The sequence below is a fragment of the Henckelia pumila genome, chromosome 2, assembly GCF_033568475.1.
Source record: "Henckelia pumila isolate YLH828 chromosome 2, ASM3356847v2, whole genome shotgun sequence".
Lineage (NCBI taxonomy): Eukaryota > Viridiplantae > Streptophyta > Magnoliopsida > Lamiales > Gesneriaceae > Henckelia > Henckelia pumila.
Genome location: NC_133121.1, coordinates 131266251 through 131292525, shown reverse-complemented (window position 1 = coordinate 131292525; position 26275 = coordinate 131266251). Strand labels below are relative to the sequence as shown.

The 26275-nt window shown below is 35.4% G+C and overlaps 2 protein-coding genes and 1 pseudogene across 2 annotated transcripts; 2 read left to right on the top strand and 1 right to left on the bottom strand.

Annotated features, from left to right (window-relative positions):
* Window positions 1–398: 398 nt before the first annotated feature.
* Window positions 399–4172, bottom strand: LOC140879884 (non-specific phospholipase C3-like). Its single transcript, XM_073283838.1, has 4 exons — window positions 3460–4172; window positions 1494–1903; window positions 1000–1170; window positions 399–926 (listed from the first exon to the last, which is right to left on the bottom strand). The coding sequence occupies exons 1-4, from the start codon at window positions 4089–4091 to the stop codon at window positions 586–588; spliced, it is 1554 nt and encodes a 517-aa protein (XP_073139939.1). The 5' UTR covers window positions 4092–4172; the 3' UTR covers window positions 399–585.
* A 1411-nt stretch (window positions 4173–5583) lies between these two features.
* On the top strand, window positions 5584–10357 carry LOC140878424 (coatomer subunit alpha-1-like; annotated as a pseudogene).
* Window positions 10358–11583: 1226 nt separating this feature from the next.
* Window positions 11584–15819, top strand: LOC140878423 (coatomer subunit alpha-3-like). Its single transcript, XM_073282023.1, has 6 exons — window positions 11584–11619; window positions 11702–12047; window positions 12253–12342; window positions 13115–13299; window positions 13477–14041; window positions 15815–15819. The coding sequence occupies exons 1-6, from the start codon at window positions 11584–11586 to the stop codon at window positions 15817–15819; spliced, it is 1227 nt and encodes a 408-aa protein (XP_073138124.1).
* Window positions 15820–26275: the final 10456 nt, after the last annotated feature.

The following is a 26275-nucleotide window of genomic DNA, read 5'->3' as shown; positions in this document are numbered from 1 at the left end:
AAATTTTGCTATTTAAAATGTTACATGTAAACGGAGGTTACACGTAACATTTGAAATTATAAAATTATTCATCTATTTTATTTTAAAAATACATTAAAAATAATCATATATATAAAAGCAAATTCAATGTATAGTTTTATGTATACATGTAGACTGTAGTATAATCTAATAAATAATAATATATATGTGCATGAGAAAGAAAATGCACCAAAGTCCGATTTCTTTCCCATTATTATGTACATTGAATATGCGGTACGTATATCTACGGAAAAAATATTTGCAAATCAAACTGCAGTAGTCTGCAAATAATTGGACACGTGTCATGCAAATAAATTGGCGAAAGCTTTACTCTGGATTAGCATAGCCGAAGCCACCAAAATGGGAGATGTCAAATTAACTTGATACAACAAAATTGCATTTCAAACAAAAGATGTACAAGTACAAGATAAACAATGTTTGAATTTATACAAGGAAATCAAATAGCAACTTATCTCACGACTCTCAACACAAAACACATCATGAAATCGAAAATCCAATGAATTCTTCCCCGTGCAAAAGTAGAAAATGCAAAGAGAATCTCATGAATTAGTTGTCACACACTAAACACGAGAATAACTTCTGCGTGAAGGTTTTGGGAACACGTTTTTTGGCGTGTTCTGAAGGGAGGCACACGATATGGGATCCATCGGCTCCATTTTTCTCGGCATCCTCGCAATCATCCAAGAATTTCTGAAATGCGACATCCATGTAATCCACTGCTTCCACCACTTTCATGTCTTTCACGATTTTGTGAGGAAATATGTCTTTTGCATTATGGTCTCCCTTCAATACTGCGCATAATTGAACTAGCTCTTCTTGAAATTCACTCAAATTTGCATCTTCGTTTGGTTCCGATTCCCTCATTTTCACTGGTTCGGGTAGCGTAACTGAAAGGATCGATATATATTGGTTCAAGAATCACAACAAGTTTTGTTATTTTAAAAAGTAAAATTTTGTTACCAGGGCAGTCTGTTCTTGGGGTCGTCCTATTTAACACGCATTCGAAAGTTCCAGCCCAAGCGTCACGTTTCGTTAAGAACTCTTTCAGATCGAAAATCTTTTTGACTGTTGCTGGAATCGATGAGTGCTCATATTCTGATGTAGGATAAGGTCCCGATGGCCCATGCAACACTGCATTTTCATTAAAACTCTTCATGATCAATACATTAATTTCAAGTCAGAAGTACTAAAAATATTGGGATATATATGTTGATGCTACACCATTCGGACATTACCCTTAGTACTCGAATGAAGATCTGATGGCTCAATATTTTTGCACTCAGAGATGTTTGACCTCATTCGAACACTTTATGAATGGAAATCCAAAGGCTCAATTTTTTTTGCAAGCGAGATCATGTTCACATGAACATCTCGGATGAAAAAAAAAAAAACAGTCGAAAGTAGCACACGTGACAGTATCGACAGAACACAAATCTAATTAATTAATTGGTTACCTGTTCCGGGTTCAATCAAAGGAGAAATCAAGATACAAGGAACCCTGACACCAAGTCGATCGAATTTGAACTTGTATGGTTCGGGACCAACGATGCCATCTGGGTTCGGAACACCGGAGACAGGGGTCGGCACGTGATCGTAAAATCCACCGTGTTCATCATATACGATCACGAATAATATTTCGTTCCACTGGGGACTCGATCTCAATGCCTCGTACACTTCCTTAACGAATCGCTGCCCCTCCGAGACGTCGTGGGACGGGTGATCATCGTTTCCCGCCAAGAGTTTGGTCTCGAAATATCGTTGTTCGACGACGACATAGTTTGGTAGCTTCCCCTCATTGCAGTGTTTCTTGAAATGTCTATCGAATTGGTGGAATTTTCTTACGTACTTCAACTTCCTCAGGTTTCTGTTGATTATAAATATATATATATTAGTTTATTGATAATATATATTAGTAGTGCATGTGACCTTTTTCGGTAAGTTAGATTTTACGTACACAAAAACAGTAACAAGAACTCTTAAATCTATCATGGAGGTAATGTCGGTGAGAAATACATAGAAATACAACTATACAAGTACATTTAAAAATCATGATGCCAAGTAAGATGAGGATGAATGAATTAATGATGTAGGTAATATAATGCTGAGGGGTTAAAATTAAATTCATGATTTTGAGTAACAAGAACATATTTGTTTTTACTTAAATGGACAGAATCAAAGTAAATTTTAAAATTGACTCGTATAATTTCAACGTACAACAATCAATTAATTTTTATTCTTAAAAAAAACAATCAATTAATTTTTAATAAATTCAAAATCGGTGTGATTTGAAAATTGAAATCCATTTTCAGATAAAATATCTAGCACGGCACGTCGGCATCGAAGAAAATGGTCAAACTAGAGCTACCAAAAAAGTCACAAACTCATAATTGAAGGCGGCTTTGGAGTTTGAACACATGGAAATTTTAGAATAAGAAAAACATATTGGTGGGGCTTCATAATGACGTGACGTCTAGACGATAGGATTCAACTAATCATTTTTTAATTAATTATTTGAGAAGATAACGTACAATTAATGGCGTCATTTCATATTAATTACGTTGGTAATGATGACACAAATTTATACTTAATTTTTGGTTTTGAATTTGAATTTGAATTCTTATAAGTCGACAAAGCTTGGCCACATTGAAAAGCAGACGACGGGTTCTGAATAGTAAATAATAATGGATCTAGCCAATGGAAACCAATTTAAATATGAAAAAAATTCTCTCTAACAAACTAATTTAGCATGTGTGATAATTTATATGTTTTAAGAAATTATTACATCAACAGAAACTTAACAAATAAGAATAACTATCGATGTAACGAAAAAAATTTTACAACAATTGTGACGGTTGAATTTTTTCCATTTAAACGAAGGTGCAAAAAATATTCAAATTAACATAAATGTTAAATTTTTGATCCTAAACTTCCGAGGAAATTAAGGTGGAGGAAAAAGAGACCACTTTCCTCTAAGATTGCAAACTAATTATAATCACGATATTCGGAATAAAGAAATTATATTTTCATTATATATTGTAATATGAAAAGAAAGGCAATTGTCACATGCATTATGCATACGCACATATTTACATGCTTTAATTTAATTGATGCTATATCTTTTATCATTGCTCAAAAGTTCCATTCAATGATCACACGTTATTTTTGTTCACTATGTTGAATTATACATGTAAAATAAGATGAGAATAATTGTCTTGAAACCTATCAAATAAGAGACCGCGATATTTTATTCATTTTTAGTGGAAATTAGCTTGTGATTAATTAATTATCAATGTGTCAGCCCATGTAACTCCAAAATATCAAAGTTTATAATATTAATTAATTATATCACCAGATTAGATTTGTTAGAGGGCATCATCCAATTGAAAAAGAATGACCAAAACATATATGATCGATCATTACCTGTAGAAGAGAGTGGAAGGAGGATACTGATAATAAATCCCAAAATCATAGCCACCTTCTTCAACAGATTCAAAGATGGTCTTCTGCGGATACCCTTCGATCATCATTTTATTATCGTTTTCAGTAGCGCCATAAGATGTAGCAGAATGTACATAGAGCCTGTTGGGTTGCGTCAACGTAGGAATAGACGAAAACCATCGATCGCAGACTGCGAATTGGGACACCAGTTCTTTGTAAACCGGCACGGAATCTGGCTTAAACCCATTCATCACCACATTGGCCAATCCTTTCTGTACGCTTTCTGCTTGTTGAGCAAAGCCTTCCATGGTGGGAGGAAGGGTGTGGGATTCGGCCGAGCTTTCGGTCCATGGGACGCCAAAGATTTGCTCGTAAGTTGCCGCGTATGAGTGGCCGGGGTCCGGTTCCACGTATCCTGATTGATCGCTGTAATATACGCGATTTGAATTGGAATCAGAGCTAGACGACAACAGAGGGTTTGATTCGGTGCCAGTGAGGCCGTTGATTTCGGGGTTGAGGGTTTTCATCCATCCTAGCATGTGATCGAATGACCTGTTTTCCTGGACTAAAACCACGATTGTTTTGATGGGAGATTTTTCGGTGTATTCCGGCATGGTTTAGTTTCTTGGTTTGTGGAGGAATATGAGTCAAGAAAATTATATGGGAAACACGGGTTAACTGTGAGAGGGAGAGGGCTTTGTGGTTTTATTGTTACAACGGAGTCCAAAAATTCAAATTGTTCTCTTTGGACTTTGTTTCCATTTGGGCGACTCATTCAAAAACCACGTGATTCTCTATTGATTTTTTTTTTTTTTTAAAGCATATTGTACTATATATGCTATACTAGACAAAGCACTGAAGCAGGCATAAAATAATTTCATAAAATGGAAATTGGTTCTCTTTCCCTTTTTCTTTGAGATGCATGGATTTCAAATTCATGGTCAAACAAATTTTATTTTTCCAAAATATTCCCTATTGGTATCAAATGTGATTTGATCAAAATATATATGCTATGGAAAAAGTGGTGTGTCATCAATAGGAATACCATATTGTAGAAAATGTGGAAATTGATCAGCATTAGTGCTTAAAATATTTTTAGGGAAAAACTGATTATATACATCAAAATAATTACACTAACACCAACAAATTCAGGATACGATAAACTTTTTAAATCTTAGATTTTGTTTTTGGCATTCACAAAATATAGTTTTAAGTAATTTAAGATAAATAAAAATGCTATATTATATAAGGAAAACAATTAAAAGGCCGTATTATTGTCTAGTAGATAGAGCTTTTAAAAAGTATTTATCGGCTTTTTCTTAACAATTTATCAAAATTTTGTCAAGAAAAAGCTGAGAAGTGCTTCGTACAAGCTCTTTCAAACACTACCTAAGTTTTTTTTCTAAACACAGCAGCAAAAAGAACTTAAGACATTTGGTTTTCCATTTACATGCATGGGATAAATTAACTTATCACAAAAACTGTTATGATATAATCTCATGTGTCATTTTTTTTAGACGTGTCTTTTATTGCACTCGATCCGTGAAAAAAAAATATTTTTTATGTCAAAATTATTAAATTTTTATTGTAAATATATGTCGAATCGACCCGTCTCACGAATATAAAACTGGTGATTAACAAGAGACTTGTTCTTAACTTATATAAAACAAACATTTAAAATAAGGACGCGTTCATTTTATTTAAATAAAAATAATATATTTTTCAAACATTACACACTTTTTCGTAAAATCAATAGTTAGCTGAATCACATGTTAATTCAATTATGACAAAAACTCATGAGACGGTCTCAAGGGTCATTTTTTTTAGACGAGTTTCTTATATGAGTTATTCATTAAAAAATATTACATTTTTATACCAAAAGTATTACTTATTATTATAAATATGGGTAGAGTTGACTCGTCTCACAAATGAGACCGTCTAACCGAGGTGTTACTCTTCAACTATTTATATTTATCCCATAGTAAATTGCTCTTGAATTATTGTTTTTTTTAAATACCATTATTTTAAACTCTTTAAAAATCTATAGTTTAATCTAATATCAAGACCTGCACTAAAATGATTATAACAAAATCCCAAACCCGAACTCGTTTTTTAACAAAAATATATAACCCAATTAGTTAGGAGATTCGGATGTCGTTTGTCTTTTTATTGTTTGTGTGGAGTTTGAATTTGAAGTCTGAATGTTGACTAAGTTTGAGACCAAGAGTGAGTGTGTGAGAGGTTTGAGTTTTCACAGGAAGAGGCCATGGATCTTGGCCAGTCTCGACAGCGGAGTCATCCAGCTCTGGGATTATTACAGGGCCACTCTCATCGATCGATTTCACGAACATCATGGACCCGTTCGTGGTGTTCATTTTCATGATTCACACCCGCTATTTGTATCTGGAGGTCTATATTTTTATATTTTTGTTATTTTCTTTTGTATTTGTATTTACAACAAGATTTATGATTGATTCATGTAATTAAATTTCTTCTGGATCTGATGACATTTTGATTCGGGGGCCGGTGGGCAAGATCACTTTTTTTTCCCCAATTGGATTTTTGGGGATATATATATGTTTTTGGCATTTTTTGTGTGTGGTGAATTTAGGTGGCACAGTTATCTTGGCCTCTATTTTATTTTTCCTCGCTTATCTGATGAATATATTTTAATTAGATATATAAAAAAAAGATTCTTGGTTTTGCTATGGTGGTCTATGCTTTTATTTTAGTTTGCCTCATAAGAGGGTTTTTCTACAAAATATTAATAAAAAGCCTGCTTATTCTTTTTCTATTTTATGATCGCTGGGAAATGTTGATTGGTGGAGTGGAGCTTGGTTCGAACTGAGGCAAAAGGTCTGCTTATAATTTAGATATGATGCCACCTTACTGATGTAACCGTTGTTTGGAAAAATTGTAATTACCTTGGAGTGAGTGATGCATTTATAAGTTTGGTAGAAAGTTTGATGGTCCAAATTTCATCAACATCACTATGTTAATTCCTAGTGTCGTTTCTATTTTAGTTAGTGTATAATCTTTCTCTTTATTAAGTTGTTATCTCGTTGATCATTTGGCTTCAGGGATCTGTGGTTGAACTCAATTTCAAACAATATTATAGAAGTATAATGTTAAAAATGTTTATGTGTTGCTTTTAAATGGCTTCTGATTTGAATGTTTTATTCAACACTTGTATTGAGATGCATCATTCTTGTTGAAACCAAAAGATTGGTTTTTCAGGTGACGATTTAAAGATCAAGGTGTGGAATTACAGATTACGTAGGTATCTGTTTACTCTTCTTGGTCATCTTGATTATATACGAACAGTTCAATTTCATCACGAGTATCACTGGATTGTCAGTGCAAGTGATGATCGGACAGTAAGAATATGGGATTGGCAGTCCTGAACTTGCATTTATGTGTGGAATGGGCACCGTGGTGCTGTGACATGTGCATCTTTCCATCCCAAAGAAGGCTTGCTTCTTTCAGCATCCTCAGACCGTTATGTTCGTGTTTGGGATGTGGGTATCATACTGCAACTGTCTCAACTTGATAAAGACAACTCTTGGAAGGCTGGTGATCCTTTCAAAGGTTATTTTTTAGGCTGTTATCCCGGGGCTAAGTGGGCTTCTTTCCATCCTACTCTTCGTGTCATCGTTTATGCAGCAGGCTGCCGAATTGGAATCGGTAGGATGAGAGGTATGGGCTACTGCACTTTGATTGTTGTAGTCTTATAAGTACCTTTTAGAATGACACATGCCGATGCATACATATACATTCGTGTAGAGTGTAGACATACATGTAGTGCTTGACATTGTGTTCATCTGTAGCATAAAAAAGTGGTTGACACCTCTCTCGAAATTTTCTACTTTTCATTATCGTTTTCTAGCCTTTTTGCTATAAGCTAGTGCTAAGGTTTTTGATATGTGCCATATCTGGATCGTATGGGGAGCGGCAAAAGGCAGGCGGATTTCCTATTTACATGTTATCAATTAATGAGAAAGAAAGCATATAGAGCAGCGAGAGATTGGTGGATTTGGTGATGATATGTATTGAATTTGGTTAGGTTGTGTATTTGGATGATTGTCAGCTACATTATAACACATCAACGATGTGAATTTTTCTCGCTTAAAGTGCGTTTGGCTTCAGTAGACAAAAGAGAATAAGTGTTTTTTTTTAAAAAAAAAGTGCTTTGATTATCTCAAATGTGTTTGGATAAATTTGAAGTACTTTTTAAATCTCTTAATTAAGCCAAAATAAGTGTTTTTTTTAAAACTCATATTTATAGCTTTTCAAATGTTTTTTTTATAACTCAACTTAAAAAAAGTGCTTTCAATCTATTTATGCAAACACAAAATTATTTCAGTTTTTACTTAAAAAAATGCTTTAAAAAGTCAACTTAAAAATCACTTATTTTTTTAAAAAAACTTTCTGAAAGCAAACGGGCTCTTATTTGTGTTGGTGGCAGAATGCTGCCATCCATTAAAACCTGAAGAATTTTTTAGTTTCTTGATCAACATACCTATTGTGAATTCCTTCTATCAAATTATTTTACTCATTGAGCATATCTCATGATCATGGATTGCTTCAGTAGTTTAGTTGCATGAGCCATTAAGTTTCAGAATGGAGGGGCTAATAAGTGATTTATTTGGTCTAACGTGTGGAGGGCAAGGAGGTGGACGTATTAAGTGGCCACACGGATGACGTGTCCTGTGTTTTATTTCATGCAAGGCAGGACATCATTGTTTCAAGTTCTGAAGACAAGAGTATCAGAGTTTGGGATGCAACAAAAGGAACTTGCCTGCATACGTTTAGTAGGGAGCATGACCAGTTCGGGATCCTATCAGTACACCCTGAGATAAATTTTTTGGCTGCTGGTCATGATAATGGCATGATTGTTTTTAAGTTGGAGAGAGAGCGTCCTGCCTTTGCTGTTAGCCGTGATTCGGTGATCTTTGTCAAGGAAAGATTTCTCCGTGTGTTCGACTATTCAACTAATAAAGATGTTCGATTGACACCAATCCTCCAACCTGGTTCTCATACATTAAATCAAAGGCCTCGAACTCTGTCTTACAGTCCTACTGGGAATGCTGTTTTGGTTTTGTCAGATGTGGATGGGGGATCATATGAGCTATATGTTGTTCGGAAAAACAGCTATGATGGAGGCAATACAGTGCAAGAGGCAAAAAAAAGGTGTTGGGGGTTCAGCAGTGTTTGTTACCCGAAATAGGTTTGCTGTGCTTGAGAAGAGCAGCAATCAAGTCTTGGTCAAGAACCTGAAAAATGAAATAGTGAAAAGGAGTGCCCTTCCAATTGCTACTGATGCTATATTCTTCGCGGGCACTGGATATCTATTCTGTAGGGCAGAGGACAGGGTTGTCAAATTTGATCTCCAACGAGGGAGTGTTGTTGGGGATCTTCAACCTCCTGCAGTTAGGTATGTGGTTTGGTCTCCAGATATGGCTTCTGTTGCTTTATTGAGCAAACACTCCATTGTTATTGCTGATACAAAGCTGGTGCCCCGCTGCACTCTTCGCGAGACCATGCATGTCAAGAGTGGAGCATGGGATGAGAATGGAATCTTCGTCTATACAACACTGACACACATCAAGTATTGCCTTCCAAATGGGGACAGCGGAATTATCAAGACATTGGATGATCCAGTATATATCACGAAAATATATGGGAACTCAATATTTTGCTTGGATCGGGAGGGGGAAAACCGTCATATCTTTATTGATTCAACTGAGTATAGTTTCAAGCTGTCCTTACTGGGAAAGAGATTTGACCATGCGATAGATATGACAAAAAACTCAAAACTATGTGGACAGGCCATAATTGCTTATATGCTGCAAAAGGGCTTCCCATAGAGCGCTCTTTATTTAGCGAAGGATGAAAGTACCCGCTTTAACTTAGCCCTTGAAAGCGGTAATATTGAGAATGCTTTGGAATCTGCAAAAATGATTGATGAAAAAAATCACTGGTACAAACTAGGAATGGAGGCACTCCGTCAAGGAAATGCTGGGATTGTTGAATTTGCATACCAGAAGACCAAAAACTTTGAGAGACTTTCTTTCATTACCTGATAACTGGTAATTTGCATAAATTATCAGAAATGCCGAGAATTGCTGAGGTCAAGAATGATGTGATGAAAAAATTTCATGTTGCCTTGTATGTTGGAGATATCATGGAGCGTGTTAAGATTCTGGAGAATGCAGGTCATCTGCCACTTGCATATATCACAGCCACTGTGCACGGGCTCCATGGTATTGCAGATCGTATAGCTGTGGAACTTGGAGATAGTATTTCGCATTTGTCAAAGGTGAAGAGACCTTCACTGTTGATACCCCCGAGTCCAGTATTACGTGCAGGAAATTGGCCTTTGTCAATGGTTAATTTTAAGGGTCTCCTTGATGATAGATAGTTGACACAACAAGGATTATGAAGATGCCGACAGGGCTGAGGGTTTTGATATTGATGAGATGGATACGAGGAAAATGAAGGCCAATTTGGTGTTCAATCTTCTCGGAAGTTTCTAATTTTGTCGAAAAGGGAACATCAACACTGAAATTTCAAACATATCGGATGCGCATGAGCTTTTGGTTCAAAGATGGAAGAAAATTATGTTATCTTTGACCAAACCTTGTCACAAGTCTCCCGTCATAAGGGAAGTGAGACATCAAATCACAGGTCATTTTCTTTATTTGGATATTTTTTTAGTTTTCGACTAAGAGAGAGTTTGCAATCACTAAAAAAAAGTGATTGTTGGCTTTTAGCTTAAAAAAATCATTTTTGTGTGTTTCTTAAATCTAGATTATGTGTTAGCTTATGCTTAACTTATTTGAAACCCAAGAGCTAGTCATGTGTTGATTATGATTCTCCAAAAGTGATTCTAAAAAGGCCATTATTAAAATCACTTTAATCACTTATTTATCAAACATTACCCAACTTTGATTTTTAGATTTTCACATATTTTTTCAAACACTTTCAACTTTTGATTTTTTTTAACTTTTTTATAATTTATAAATTAATCAATTTTACAAAAGCATAATCTATTGCAAACACTCCCTAAGTAAGTTATGCGAATTTTCTCGTTAATATCGTGATATCATATTTAGTAAATGTATTATCGATACTTTAAAATAAAAATCAGCAAATTTTATAAAGTTCAATATCTTGTACTATATCGGGTACTACTCTTGGTATAACATAGATCAAATATGCTTACATTGGAATAATAAAATGCAAAAAGGAAAATATAGAACAGAACAATTGATTCAACTGCTCGAAAAATAAATAAATAAATAAATAATCGATTCAAACCCGTGGCACGATGTTTATATGAAATTGGTTATATATATGAACGTGGGATGTGATGATTGGTTTGCACCCAAGATCGAATTAACCCTATGGAGAAAACTTTTCAAGTCATGTAAGGTCCTCGGACTTCTTCTTTAATTTCACTTTCGTTAATTATAACTTAATTTGCTTATAATTACCATGCTTTGCCTAGACTAGACACGCTTGTGTAGGGATTAAAAGAGGATTCCACCCGTCAACCCAACCCGAATCGACCTGAAAAAGTATGAGTAGGGGTTGGTATTTTTCGACTTCGGGTTAAATTGGGTTGATCCGCAAAAAAATAGATCGAGTTTGGGTCAACCCGAGTTAATCAATATGGCTCAAAAAAAAAATTCATTACTTTTTACATAGAATTAAGAAAAATTGAATATATTTTTATATACTAGATGTTTGACAAAAAATTTATTTTATATCGTTCTGATAAATTTTTATCTATCTAAGTTAGTTAGTGTTTGCAACCTCTAAAAATAAGTGATTATGAAGATTCTCTTAACAAATCTCCATAATCACTTATTTTTAGATGTTGCAAACACTACCTTAGTATATAATAAGTTATTAAGTTGTAATCTCATCGATCATTTGGTTTCAGGGATCTGTGATTGAACTCAATTTCAATCAAGATTATAGAATATAATGTTGAAAATGTTTTTGTGTTGCTTTTAAATCGGCTTCTGTTTTTAATGTTTATTCTACACTTGTATTGAGATGCATCATTCTTGTTTATACCAAAATATTGATTTTCAGGTGATGATTTCAAGATCAAGGTGTGGAATTACAGATTACGTAGGTGTCTGTTTACTCTTCTTGGTCATTTTGATTATATCCTAACAGTTCAATTTCATCACAAGTATCACTGGATTGTTAGTGCAAGACTGCAAGTGATGATCGGATAGTTAGAATATGGGATTGGCAGTCCCAAACTTGCATTTATGTGTTGAATGTGCACAAGGATGCTGTGGCGTGTGCATCGTTCCACCCCAAAGAAAACTTGCTTGTTTCAGCATCCTTAGGCCGTTTTATTCGTATTTGGGATGTTGGTGTCATACTACAACTGTCTCAAATGGATACAGACAATTCTTGCAAGGCCGGTCATCCTTTCTTAGGTTGTTTTGAAGGCTATTATCTAGGGGCTAAGTGGGCTTCTTTCCATCCTACTCTTCGTGTCGTAGTTTATGCAGAAGCCTGGCAAATTAAAATCGGTAGAATGGAAGGTATGGGCCACTGCCCTTTGGTTGTTGTAGCCTTGAAGTACCTTTTAGAATGACACATGACGATGCCTAAATATATATTCGTGTAGAGTGTAGACATTCATGTAGTGCTTGACATTGTGTTCATCTGTAGCATAAAAAAGTGGTTGACATATCGAAATCTTCTACTTTTCGTTATCATTTTTCTAACCTTTTTGCTATAATCTAGTGCTAAGGTTTCTGATATGTGCCATTTTTGGATTGTCGTTTTATGAAATTATATGTTTGCTGAAGTTTCATAGGGAGCTGCAAAAGGAAGGTGGATTTCCAATTTACATGTTATCAATTAATGAGAAAGCATATAGAGCAGCGAGAGATTGGCCGACTTGGTGATGTTGTGTACAAAATTTGTTAGGTTGTGTATTTGGATGATCGCCAGCTACATTTTAGCACATTAACTATGTGAATATTTACCCTGAACTCATCTCTTTTATCTGTTTTGATGGCATAATGCTGCCATCGATTAAAATTTTAAGAATTTGGTAGTTTCTCTGATCAAAGAGAGTTAGATTCTTTTTCCTTGCCAATATGACCAGGGTACTGAATCTAGATTTCACTGGATTTTCATATAACAGGCCTATTGTGATTTATTTCTATCAGATTCATTTTATCTTTTGAGCATATCTCATGATCATGGATTCCTTTAGTTGTATAAGGCACCGTTTGGTTTGAGTGATAGGGTAAGTAATCCATAGATAAGTAATATAATGTAAATTAAAAATAAATAAGAAAAAATAGTTAATACATTATTTGATTTGATAGATAGATTATAATTTATTTGATTTAATTGATGTAAAATTATTAATTAATAAATAGATAAATAATATGACAAAAATAAGGCAAAATTGATTGGGATAAGTTATACATATATTAATAATGCATCAAACCAAACAATGCCTAAGTCATTAAGTGTCAGACTTGAGGGGCTGATGTGTGATTTATTTGGTCTAAGGTGTGGAGAGAAGGGAGGTGGACACATTAAGAGGCCACATGAATGACGTGTCATATGTTTTATTTCATGCAACTGCAAGGCAGGACATCATTTGTTTCAAGTTCTGAAGACATGAGTATCAGAGTTTGGGACGCAACAAAAGGAACTTTCCTGCATCCGTTTAGTAGGGAGCATGACCAGTTAGGGATCCTATCAGCACACCATGAGATAAGTCTTTTGGCTGCTGGTCATGTTAATGGCATGATTGTTTTCAAGTTGGAGAGAGTGCGCCCTGCCTTTTGGTGATCTTTTTCAAGGATAGATTTCTCTGTTTGTTCGACTATTCAACTCATAAAGATGTTCGAATGATGCCAATCCTGGGACCTGGTTCTCATACTTTAAATCAAAGGCCTCGAACTCTGTCTTACAGTCCTACTGGGAATGCTGTCTTGGTCTTGTCAGATGTGGATGGGAGATCATATGAGCTCTATGTTATTCGGAAAGACAGCTAGCTGTGGTGGAGTCAATACAATGCGAGAGGCAAAAAGAGGTGTTGGGGGGTCAGCAATGTTTGTTACCCAAAATAGGTTTGCTGTGCTTGAGAAGAGCAGCAATCAAGTCTTGGTCAAGAACCTGAAAAATGGTATAGTAAAAAAGTGTGCTCTTCCAATTGCTACTGATGCTATATTCTTCGCGGGCACTGAAAATCTATTCTATAGAGCAGAGGACAGGTTTGTCATATTTGATCTCCAACGAAGGAATGTTGTTGGGGGTCTTCAAACTCCTGCAGTTAGGTATGTCGTTTGGTCTCAAGATATGACTTTTGTTGCTTTACTAAGCAAACACTCAATTGTTATTGCTGATACAAAGCTTGTGATTAGCAAATTTCATGTTGCGTTGTATCTTGGAGATATGAGGGAGCGTGTTAAAATTCTGGAGAATGCAGGTTATCTGTCACTTGCATATATCACAGCCACTGTGCACGGGCTCCATGATACTGCAGATAGTATAGCTGTGAAACTTGGAGGTGAAAAGACCTTCTGTAACGACCCACTGTATCAAGACGAGTCTTTCCAGCGTGCTTATGTCCTCACTCACACGCACCCTGGGAAACTTCCCAAGGGATCACCCATCCTATAATTGCCCCAAGTCAAGCACGCTTAACTTTGGAGTTCTTATGTGATGAGAACCCGAAAAGAAGATGCACTTTCTTGATATGAATAGTACATATGAAATCTTTTAAGCTCTCCTCAACTATGCAGTCTCATACCTACACAGTCTCAGAATCCCTCTCATTCCGGCAGGATCGGTTCATTCATGTCTCCCTCCGCCTAGAAGCCTACCAGGAGCCGCTCATTGTCCGTGTAACCTCTTGGCACCGGCGATCACTCCCTGCGATACCATTTGAAACGCTCCCTTGTATCAAGACGGGTCTTTTCAGCGTGCTTATGTCCTCACTCACACGCACCCTGAGAAACTTCCCAGGGGTTCACCCATCCTATAATTACCCCAAGTCAAGCACGCTTAACTTTGGAGTTCTTATGTGATGAGCTTCCGAAAAGAAGATGCACCTTCTTGATATGAGCAGTACATATGAAATCTTTTAAGCCCTCCTCAACTATGTAGTCCAATACCTACACAGTCTCAGAATCCCCTCTCATTTCGGCACGGGATCGGTTCATTCATGTCTCCCTCCGCCTAGAAGCCTACCAGGAGCCGCTCATTGTCCGTGCAACCTCTTGGCACCGACGATCACTCCCTGCCTCTTCAGCCCCGGGCGTCACATGCCCACCAGCTTCCGCTTGGTTCGTCCCCGAACCATACCGTACTAAGAGAGGTCGGCTCTGATACCATTTGTAACGACCCACTGTATCAAGACGAGTCTTTCCAGCGTGCTTATGTCCTCACTCACACGCACCCTGGGAAACTTTCCAGGGGGTCACCCATCCTATAATTGCCCCAAGTCAAGCACGCTTAACTTTGGAGTTCTTATGTGATGAGAACCCGAAAAGAATATGCACCTTCTTGATATGAGTAGTACATATGAAATCTTTTAAGCTCTCCTCAACTATGCAGTCTCATACCTACACAGTCTCAGAATCCCTCTCATTCCGGCAGGATCGGTTCATTCATGTCTCCCTCCGCCTAGAAGCCTACCAGGAGCCGCTCATTGTCCGTGTAACCTCTTGGCACCGGCGATCACTCCCTGCCTCTTCAGCCCCGGGCGTCACACCTTCACTGTTGAGTCCAGTATTACGTGCAGGAAATTGATGAGCTTGAGCATTTTGTTACCTTGTCACATTAGTCTTGATGGGGTAATGGAAATGGAGAATATCCTTTATTTAAAATTAAAGATTATGACATTAAAAAATGAGCAATGCTACATGTACAACCAAATTTATACACCAATTTGTACAACACAAAAAATTCAATACAAAAATTTCATTTATCAAAATCTCATGATAAATTGAATCTAAAATATCACGATATAATAGCAAAATCTCACGATATATTTGTTGTAAATATCGCTGTACACAATATATATTGTACCTCTAGCATTATTCTTAAAAAATTAAGATTATGTAGTTGAAATTTAGTTATTTTTTTTTAAAAAAAATTATTTGTATGTTGACTCTGCATTCTCTTGTATAATATTAAAATTAAATTAATTGACATATGTAGACTCGAGCTGTACTTCCCCTCTCTAGTTAATGACAAGTATTTCATTTATTTCTTTTCTTATTTTTCTTTCTTTTTCTTATTTTTTTTAATTTTTTTTTACCATTCGCATTTGCTGCAGATTAGACGGTCAAATTAAATTTTGAAGAGGTGTGTATTCATTGTAAATTTGTTTTTCATGATATTTATTGATATTTGTAAATTTTTTCTCGATATTTTTGAATTTTCTAATTCATAATTGTGGTTTTTAATTCAATTTTTAAAATTAATAGTGGAGTGTCATTTATATTTAATTAAAATAATTCTATTTTTTAAAAAATATTTTATTAATCAATATAAATAATTTTTACTTATCAATTTGATTTATAAAAATCGATAAATAATATTAAATTTATTGCAAATAAACCATTAATATAATTTTATAAAATTTGAACATATTTAATTTTATACAATATCTTTATTTATATGAATGAAATTTTTTTTATTTTAGAAATAGAAAAATATGTCTATATAAATCATTTTTATTATAACTAGTATTTTTAATGCTAGTATTTATATAAAGACCATTTTATTCGTTTACGTTCACGTTGTTATATTTGTTGGACACCCTCTTCGATGGAGCAAGTGTAGATGGATCATTTCATTCAGAACACAACACACAACCAGTAATCCAACAATTTTCAGGCTCAAAAGCTCGAATTCTTCAGCATTTCTGCACATTGTCAAAATTTCATCATTGTTCTTGAATTTTTCTAGATTTCCAGTACATATTTTCAATCATTTCGTAGTTTCTCGAGATTTCCAGCAACATCTTTTTTTATGGCAAACACTTGTCATTTTTAAATTTTTAGTAGTAATGTTGAAGTTTCAATTGCTATTAATGAATTTTTCTTCATTATTTCTTATGTTCGGCATTTAACCGGTAGAATTGAAAGCGACGATGAAACCGGAGATTAAATTCGCTTGTTTTTAGAAGTTAAATTTTATTTTTATTTTTATTTTTATTTTTATTTTTTTGGCACAAACGTGTCAGGCACGCCAGCAACACAAAAAATTTGCCAATTTTTATGTGCAAACAAATATATATGCTTAATAGATATATAGTAGAAATTCAAAACAAATATAACATAATAATGGGTTTCAAATAGTTAATTAGTTTTCCTACTCAAATGAAGGATCAATATAAAATTCATCATCTCATGAATACTCCTGAATAAGTACATATATTGCATATCGAATATTAATAAATGAGTTTTGACATGCAAGACTCTCCAAAAAATGGTCAAATCTCTCTTTCATTCATTCATCAAAATCAACAATTTAACGTGCAAACCTCTCTAAAAAGTGGCCAAATCGCTCTTTCATTCATTCGTGGTCTCCCCTACACCTTATCCAGTCAATCCTACTGCAACAAAAATTAAATGATATATAAGAGAACTAAAAAAAAAACAAGATTTTAAAAAAATAAAAGAAAAGAGCACTCACTGCCCACCGTACGTTTCAACAGTTGTAGCACTATTTTCTTCTAAAAGAGTTGACCATGAAGGGGACCGCATTTCACATGAGTCAGAGATCCATTGGCTAATGCGAAGGTTAAATCAAGGGATGTGCACGAGCGACGAGGACCTGAATGAGGGAACAACATGGCCAACCCCCATAGCATACCCCCACAATATTTCAGCATTAAATATGCTCCACATGAAGATCGAACCTACAACGCTGGTGAATCTCTTTCCACGTCACCTCAGGTCTTACCAACTCGTCTATGTCCTTGTGGGCTGTAGTACTATTTTCTTGAACAATAGTTTGACCTATATACACCAAGATGATTAATAGAATCACGAGCAAATATAAAATAAAAAAATAAAGATGGACAATGTGTGTAATAATTATATATAGATTATATAGCTTAGAAGACAACATAAGTGACATACGATGACCTTCCAAGCCTTCTGTGGCCCTAACACCAAGAATCCATAAATCAGATCAGAGTATCATGTAGATCCGATACCAGCGGCAGAAGTAAGCTCATACTCGTATGCTACGGCATATACCATAGAAAAGATATTGACTATGAGAAGAAGCAAGAGAAAACACCTATGTTATGCCGAAATTTCAATAGTTTTACCTCCAGATTCAAAAAATATCAGACAATTAAATCCAACGAGAAAATATATTTCTAATAACTCGAAGAACTACACAAATATTTGATCAGTAGAAAAACCAACCAATGTCAACCAAAACATTGAGCCTCCTCCGACAAAGCAAGATGAAGTCACGTCCCATATCAGTGTCACCAGCATACAGAGGTGTGAAGATTCCATCATCCACGGCAGCCACTTCCACTCATTTGCACTCCAAATACAAGCCGAATGCAATAATGCTCTGACAATAGCACACAATATAAAAATTAATTTAAAATTTTGTTTTAGTAACCCAACAAAAAATATAGAAAAATAGGAATGTTTTAAAAACATAACCATCCTGGAAAAGTAGATTAAATGTGAGAATTCCAGCATTTATCGGAGGAGGCGTAGGTGGAAGGACCAACTCCTCTGGTGTCAACTCTACATCATTAGTAACAGGAATCAGAGCCGCCTTCAACCATGCCCACTAAAACAAGAATGCCAGTAACAGTGCCCCAACTTTGATCTCGTCTTCCTCCGGTATGCGATCGATAATCTTGTACACAGACATGGCCAGAAAAAATCCTCCCATGCTCACATAATTCTTTTTCCAGATCCATGGTTGCAGTTCCAAATAACCACCGAGGAGTCACATCAAATTCAATAAGACTAAAGTTCTCAGCACTTAAAAATAAACAACTTAGAAAACTAAAAACAAACAGAAAACTAAAAACAAAGGAAAAAAAGTTTAAAATAAGCATATCGAACATGAATCAACCTTGAGTTTGACAATATTGGGGTGCTTATAATCACAATAAGTCCTAATCGCAGGTTTAGCAGCTGTTAATGTCGGTTTGACTTTACAAAATGGGGTATGTTGGCAGATTTATAATGCATGTGGACAAGGTGGCAAGTGATGAAGCCAAATGTACCGCAAATATTAAAGAAAAATTCAATTGAGAATTTTTTTCAATGTTTACAAGCAGAGGGAGCTCCCCTCCATCAGAATAAAGCATCCCACAATCAGTTATTTCTCTTGTTCTAAAGCATTCAAATACATTTGAGTGTATTTCTATATATATTTGTGAGATAGATTTTTTCTTGTATTAAGAGTTTGTTTCTTTGGAAACACAAAGAGAGATTGTACTTTTTCAAATATTATAGTGAAATATTTTGATTTTGCCCGTGCTTTTTACATTAATAATTTTTTGGGGATTTTTCACGTAAATCTTGGTGTCTATTGAAAAAAAAGAGAACACCAATTCAAAATAGTTATAAGTAGTTGGATGGTAAAGCTGGGCACTCGGGGAACTTTCGGCACTCGAGGAATAGAAAGAAAGAGGGAAAGACAAAGTCAAAGAAATTAAGAGTTAGTAGAGCTGTTAGTGGGGCTTTTAGTGCTTCAAGTAGTGGGCTAATGGAGGTGAGCAGTTGAGAAACTGACTCGAGAACCAGCATATAAAAGGGACATTCATGCAGAACACAACACAACCAACAATTCAAGGCTAAAAAATCTTGAAGTCTTCAGCATATTTCTGCACATTTTCAAAATTTCATCATTGTTCTTGAATTTTTTTAGATTTTCAGTACATATTTTCAGTCATTTCGTAGTTCCTCCAGATTTTCAGCAACATCTTTTATTTTTTTTTATTGCAAACACTTGTTATTTTCAAATTTTTAGTAGTAATGTTGAAGTTTCAATTGCTATTAATGATTTTTCTTAATTATTTTTTATGTACTTTGGCGTTTAACCGGTAAAATTGATGCCGACGATGAAACCGGGGATTACATTCGCTTGTTTTTAGAAGTTAGATTTTATTTTTATTTTTTTGGCACAAACGTGCCTAGCAAGCCTGCAATATACAAAATTTGCCAATTTTTATGTGCAAACGGATATATATGATTAATAGATCTATACTAGAAATTCGAAATAAATATAACATAATAATGGGTTTCCAATAGTTAGTTAGTTTCTCTACTCAAATGAAGGATAGGTATAAAATGCATCATCTCATGCATACTCCTGAATAAATACATATATTGCATATCAAATATTAATAAATAAGTTTTGACATGCAAGACTCTCCAAAAAGTGGCCAAATCGCTTCTTCATCCATTCACCAAAATCAACAATTTGACAGCAAACCTCTCTAAAAAGTGGTCAAATCGCCCCTTCATTCATTCTTGGTCTCCCTTACCCCTTATCCAGTCAATCTCACTGCAACAAAAATTAAATGATATATAAGACAACTCAAAAAAAAAAAACCAAGATTATAAAAAAATAAAAGAAAAGAGCACTCACCGCCTCACCGTACCTTTCCACAGTTGTAACACTATTTTCTTCTAAAGGAGTTGACCCCGAAGGAGACTGCATTCCACATGAGTCAGATGTTCATTGACTCATGCGAAAGTTAATCGAGAGATGTGCACGAGCGACGGATACCTGAAGGAGGAAGCAGCATGGCCAACCTCCAGAGCATATCCACACAATATTTCAGCAGGAAGTATGCTCCACAGGAGGATCAAACCCGCAACGCTGGAGAATTTTTTTCCACGTCAGCTCACACCTTACCAACTATTCTATGTCCCTGTGGGCTGTAGCACTATTTTCTTGAACAATAGTTTGACCTACATACACCAATATGATTAGTAGAATCGCGAGAAAATATAAAAGAATAAAATAAAGATGGACAATGTGTGTAATAATTATATATAGATTATATAGCTTAGAAGACAATATAAGTGACATACGATGGCCTTCCAAGCCTTCTGTGGCCCTAACACCAAGAGTCCATAAACCAGATCAGAGTATCTTGTATATCCGATACCAACGGCAGAAGTAAGCTCATACTCGTATGCCATGGCGTATACCATAGAAGAGATATTGACTATAAGAAGCTGCAAGAGAAAACAACTATGTTATTACGACATTTCAATAGTTTTACGTCCAGATTCAAAAAATATCAGACAATAAATTCCAACGAGAAAATATATTTCAAATATCTCGAAGAACTACACAAATATTTGATCAGTAGAAAAACCAACCAATGTCAACCAAAACATTGAGCCTCCTCCGACGAAGCAAGATGAAGCCACAGCCCATATCAGTGTCACCAACATACAGAGGTGTGAAGATTCCATTTTCCACGGCAGCCACTTCCACTCATTTGCACTCCAGATAAAAGCCGAATGCAATAATGCTCCGGCAATAGCACACAATTTAAAACTTAATTAAAAAATTTGTTTTTGTAACCCAACAAAAAATATAGAAAAATAGAAGTGTTTTAAAAACATACTCATCCTGAAAAAGTAGATTAAATTTGAGCACTCCAGCTTTCACCGGAGGAGGCATAGGTGGAAGGGTCAACTCCTCTGGTGGCAACTCTACATTATTAGGAATAGGAATCAGAGTCAACCTCAACCATGCCCACTGAAACAATAATGCCAGTAACAGTGCCCCAACTTTGATCTCGTCTTTCTCTGGTATGCGATCGATATTTTTGTACACATACATGGCCAGAAAAAATCCCCCCATGCTCACATAATTCTTCTTCCAGATCCATGGTTGGAGTTTCAAATAACCACCGAGGAGACACATCACATTCAATAGGACCAAAGCTCTCAGCACCTTAAAATAAACAACTTAGAAAGCTAAAAACAAACAGAAAACTAAAAACGAAAGAAAAACAAAAAAAAACTTAAAATAAGCATATCAAACATGAATCAACCTTGAGTTTGACAACATTGTGGTTCTTATAATCACAATAAGTCCTAACCGCAGGTTCAACGACTGTTAATGTCGGTTTGACTTTTCAAAATGGGGTATGTTGGCAGATTAATAATGCATGGGGACAAGGTGGCAGGTGATGAAGCCACATGTACCGCAAAAATTGAAGGAAATTTTTATTAAATTTTTTTTCAATGTTTACGAGCAGAGGGAGCTCCCCTCCATCAGAATAAAGCATCCCACAATCAGTTCTTTCTCTTGTTCTAAAGCATTCAAATATATTTGAGTGTATTTCTATATATATTTGGGAGATAGATTTTTTCTTGTATTAAGAAAGTGTCTCTTTGGAAACACAGAGAGAGGTTGTACTTCTCCAAATATTATAGTGAAATCTTTTGATCTTGCCCTTGGTTTTATCCTAATAATTTTTTGGGGATTTTTCACGTAAATTTTGGTGTCTATTGAGAAAGAGGAGAAGACCAATTCAAAATAGTTATAAGTAGTGGGATGGTAAAGCTAGGCACTCGGGAAACTTTCGGCACTCGAGGAACCAAGGTGAGAAAGAAAGAGGGAAAGACCAAGTCAAAACAGTTAAGAGTTAGTAGAGCTGTTAGAGGGGCTGTTGGTACTGCAAGAAGTTGACTAATGGAGGTAAGCAGTTGAGAAACTGGCTCGAGAACCAGCATATAAAAGGGGCATTCATGCAGAACACAACACAACCAACAATCCAACAATTTCAGGCTCAAAAATCTCGAATTCTTCAGCATATTTCTGCACATTTTCAAAATCTCATCATTGTTCTTGAATTTTTTAGATTTCCAATACATATTTTCAGTCATTTCGTAGTTCCTCCAGATTTCCAGCAACATTTTTTATTTTTTTATTGCAAACACTTGTCATTTTTAAATTTTTAGTAGTAATGTTGAAGTTTCAATTGCTATTAATGATTTTTCTTAATTATTTCTTATGTTCTTTGGCGTTTAACCGGTAAAATTGATACCGACGATGAAACCTGGGATTACATTCGCTTGTTTTTAGAAGTTACATTTTATTTTATTTTTTTGGCACAAACATGCCTGGCACACCTCCAATACAAAAAAAATTCCAATTTTTATGTGCAAACGGATATATATGCTTAATAGATCTATAACAGAAATTTAAAATAAATATAACATAATAATGAGTTTCAAATAGTTAGTTAGTTTCCCTACTCAAATGATGGATCGGTATAAAATACATCATATCATGCATACTCATGAATAAGTACATATATTGCATATCGAATAATAATAAATAAGTTTTGACATGCAAGACTCTCCAAAAAGTGGCCAAATCGCTCCTTCATCCATTCACCAAAATCAACAATTTGACATGCAAATCTCTCTAAAAAGTGGTCAAATCGCTCCTTCATTCATTCTTGGTCTCCCCTACCCCTTATCCAGTCAATCCCACTGCAACAAAAATTAAATTATATATAAGACAACTAAAAAAAAACCAAGATTTTTAAAAAATAAAAGAAAACATCACTCATCGCCTCACCGTACCTTTTCGAAGTTATAACACTATTTTTTTCTAAAAGAGTTGACACCTAAAGGGATTGCATACCACATGAGTCAGAGACTCATTGGCTCATGCGGAGTTTAAATCAAGGGATGTGCACGAGCGAAGAATACCAAAAGGAGGAAGCAGCATGGCCAACCTCCAGAGCATACCCCCAAAATATTTCAGCAGAAAGTATGCCCCACAGAAGGATCGAACCCGCAACGCTGGGGATTCTATTCCCACGTCATCTCAGGCCTTACCAACTATTCTATGTCCCTGTGGGTTGTAGCACTATTTTCTTGAACAATAGTTTGACCTACATACACCAAGATGATTAGTAGAATTACGAGCAAATATAAAAAAATGAAATAAAGATGGACAATGTGTGTAATAATTATATATAGATTATATAGCTTAGAAGACAACATAAGTGACATACGATGGCCTTCCAAGCCTTCTGTGGCCCTAACACCAAGAGTCCATAAACCAGATCAGAGTATCCTGTAGATCTGATGCCAGCGGCAGAATTAAGCTCATATTCGTATGCCATGGCGTATACCATAGAAGAGATATTGACTATGAGAAGCTGCAAGAGAAAACACCTATGTTGTCACGACATTTCAATAATTTTACGTCCAGATTCAAAAAATATCAGACAATTAATTCCAACGAGAAAATATATTTCAAATAACTCGAAGAACTATACAAATATTTGATCAGTAGAAAAACCAACCAATGTCATCCAAAACATTGAGCCTCCTCCGACGAAGCAAGATAAAGACACGACCCATATCAGTGTCACCAACATACAGAGGTGTGAAGATTCCATCTTCCACGGCAGCCACTTCCACTCATTCTCCAGATAAAAGCCGAATGCAATAATGCACCGGCAATAGCACACAATTTAAAACTTAATTAAGAAATTTGTTTTTGTAAACCAACAAAAAATATAGAAAAATAGAAGTGTTTTAAAAACATACTCATCCTGGAAAAGTACATTAAATGTGAGCACTCCAGCTTTCACCGGAGGAGGCATAGGTGGAAGGGTCAACTCCTCTGGTGGCAACTCTACATCATTAGGAATAGGAATCAGAGCCAACGTCAACCATGCCCACTGAAACAAGAATGCCAGTAACAGTGCCCCAACTTTGATATCGTCTTTCTCTGGTATGCGATCGATACTCTTGTACACAGACATGTCCAGAAAAAATCCCCCCATGCTCACATAATTCTTCTTCCAGATCCATGGTTGCAGTTCCAAATAACCACCGAGGAGACACATCACATTCAATAGGACCAAAGCTCTAAGCACCTTAAAATAAACAACTTAGAAAGCTAAAGACAAACAAAAAACTAAAAACTAAAGAAAAACAAAAAAAAGCTTAAAATAAGCATATCAAACATGAATCAACCTTGAGTTTGACAACATTGCGGTGCTTATAATCACAATAAGTCCTAACCGCATGTTCAACGACTGTTAATGTCGGTTTGAATTTTCAAAATGGGGTATGTTGGAAGATTAATAATGCCTGGGGACAAGATGGCAGGTGATGAAGCCACATGTACCGCAAATATTGAAGGAAAATTCTATTGAATTTTTTTTTCAATGTTTACGAGCAGAGGGAGCTCCCCTCCATCAGAATAAAGCATCCCACAATCAGTTCTTTCTCTTGTTCTAAAGCATTCAAATACATTTGAGTGTATTTCTATATATATTTGGGAGATAGATTTTTTCTTGTATTAAGAAAGTGTCTCTTTGGAAACACAGAGAGATGTTGTACTTCTCCAAATATTATAGTGAAATCTTTTGATCTTGCCCTTGGTTTTATCCTAATAATTTTTTGGGAATTTTTCACGTAAATCGTGGTGTCTATTGAAAAAAAGGAGAAGACCAATTCAAAATAGTTATAAGTAGTGGGATGGTAAAGCTGGGCACTCGGGAAACTTTCGGCACTCGAGGAACCAAGTTGAGAAAGAAAGAGGGAAAGACCAAGTCAAAGCAGTTAAGAGTTAGTAGAGCTGTTAGTGGGGCTGTTGGTACTGCAAGTAGTTGACTAATGGAGGTGAGCAGTTGAGAAACTGGCTCGAGAACCAGCATATAAAAGGGGCATTCATGCAAAACACAACCAACAATCCAACAATTCCAGGCTCAAAAATCTCGAATTCTTCAGCATATTTCTGCACATTTTCAAAATTTCATCATTGTTCTTGAATTTTTTAGATTTCCAATACATATTTTCAGTCATTTCGTAGTTCTTCCAGATTTTCGGCAACATTTTTTATTTTTTTATTGCAAACACTTGTCATTTTTAAATTTTTAGTAGTAATGTTGAAGTTTCAATTGCTATTAATGATTTTTCTTAATTATTTCTTATGTTCTTTGGCGTTTAACCGGTAAAATTGATACCGACGATGAAACCGGGGATTACATTCGCTTGTTTTTAGAAGTTACATTTTATTTTTATTTTTTTGGCACAAACGTGCCTGGCACGCCTCCAATACAAAAAATTTGTCAATTTTTATGTGCAAATGGATATATATGCTTAATAGATCTATAACAGAAATTTAAAATAAATATAACATAATAATGAGTTTCAAATAGTTAGTTAGTTTTCCTACTCAAATGATGGATCGGTATAAAATACATCATATCATGCATACTCCTGAATAAGTACATATATTGCATATCGAATATTAATAAATAAGTTTTGACATGCAAGACTCTCCAAAAAGTGGCCAAATCGCTCCTTCATCCATTCACCAAAATCAACAATTTGACATGCAAACCTCCCTAAAAAGTGGTCAAATCGCTCCTTCATTCATTTTTGGTCTCCCCTACCCCTTATCCAGTCAATCCCACTGCAACAAAAATTAAATTATATATGAGACAACTAAAAAAAACCAAGATTTTTAAAAAATAAAAGAAAAGATCACTCATCGCCTCACCGTACCTTTTCAAAGTTATAACGCTATTTTTTTCTAAAAGAGTTGATTGCATACCACATGAGTCAGAGGCTCATTGACTCATACGGATCTTAAATCGAGGGATGTGCACGAGCGACGGATACCAAAAGAAGGAAGCAACATGGCCAACCTCCAGAGCATACCACAACAATATTTCAGCAAAAAGTATGCTCCACAGGAGGATCGAACCCGCAATGCTGGGGAATCTCTTCCCACGTCATCT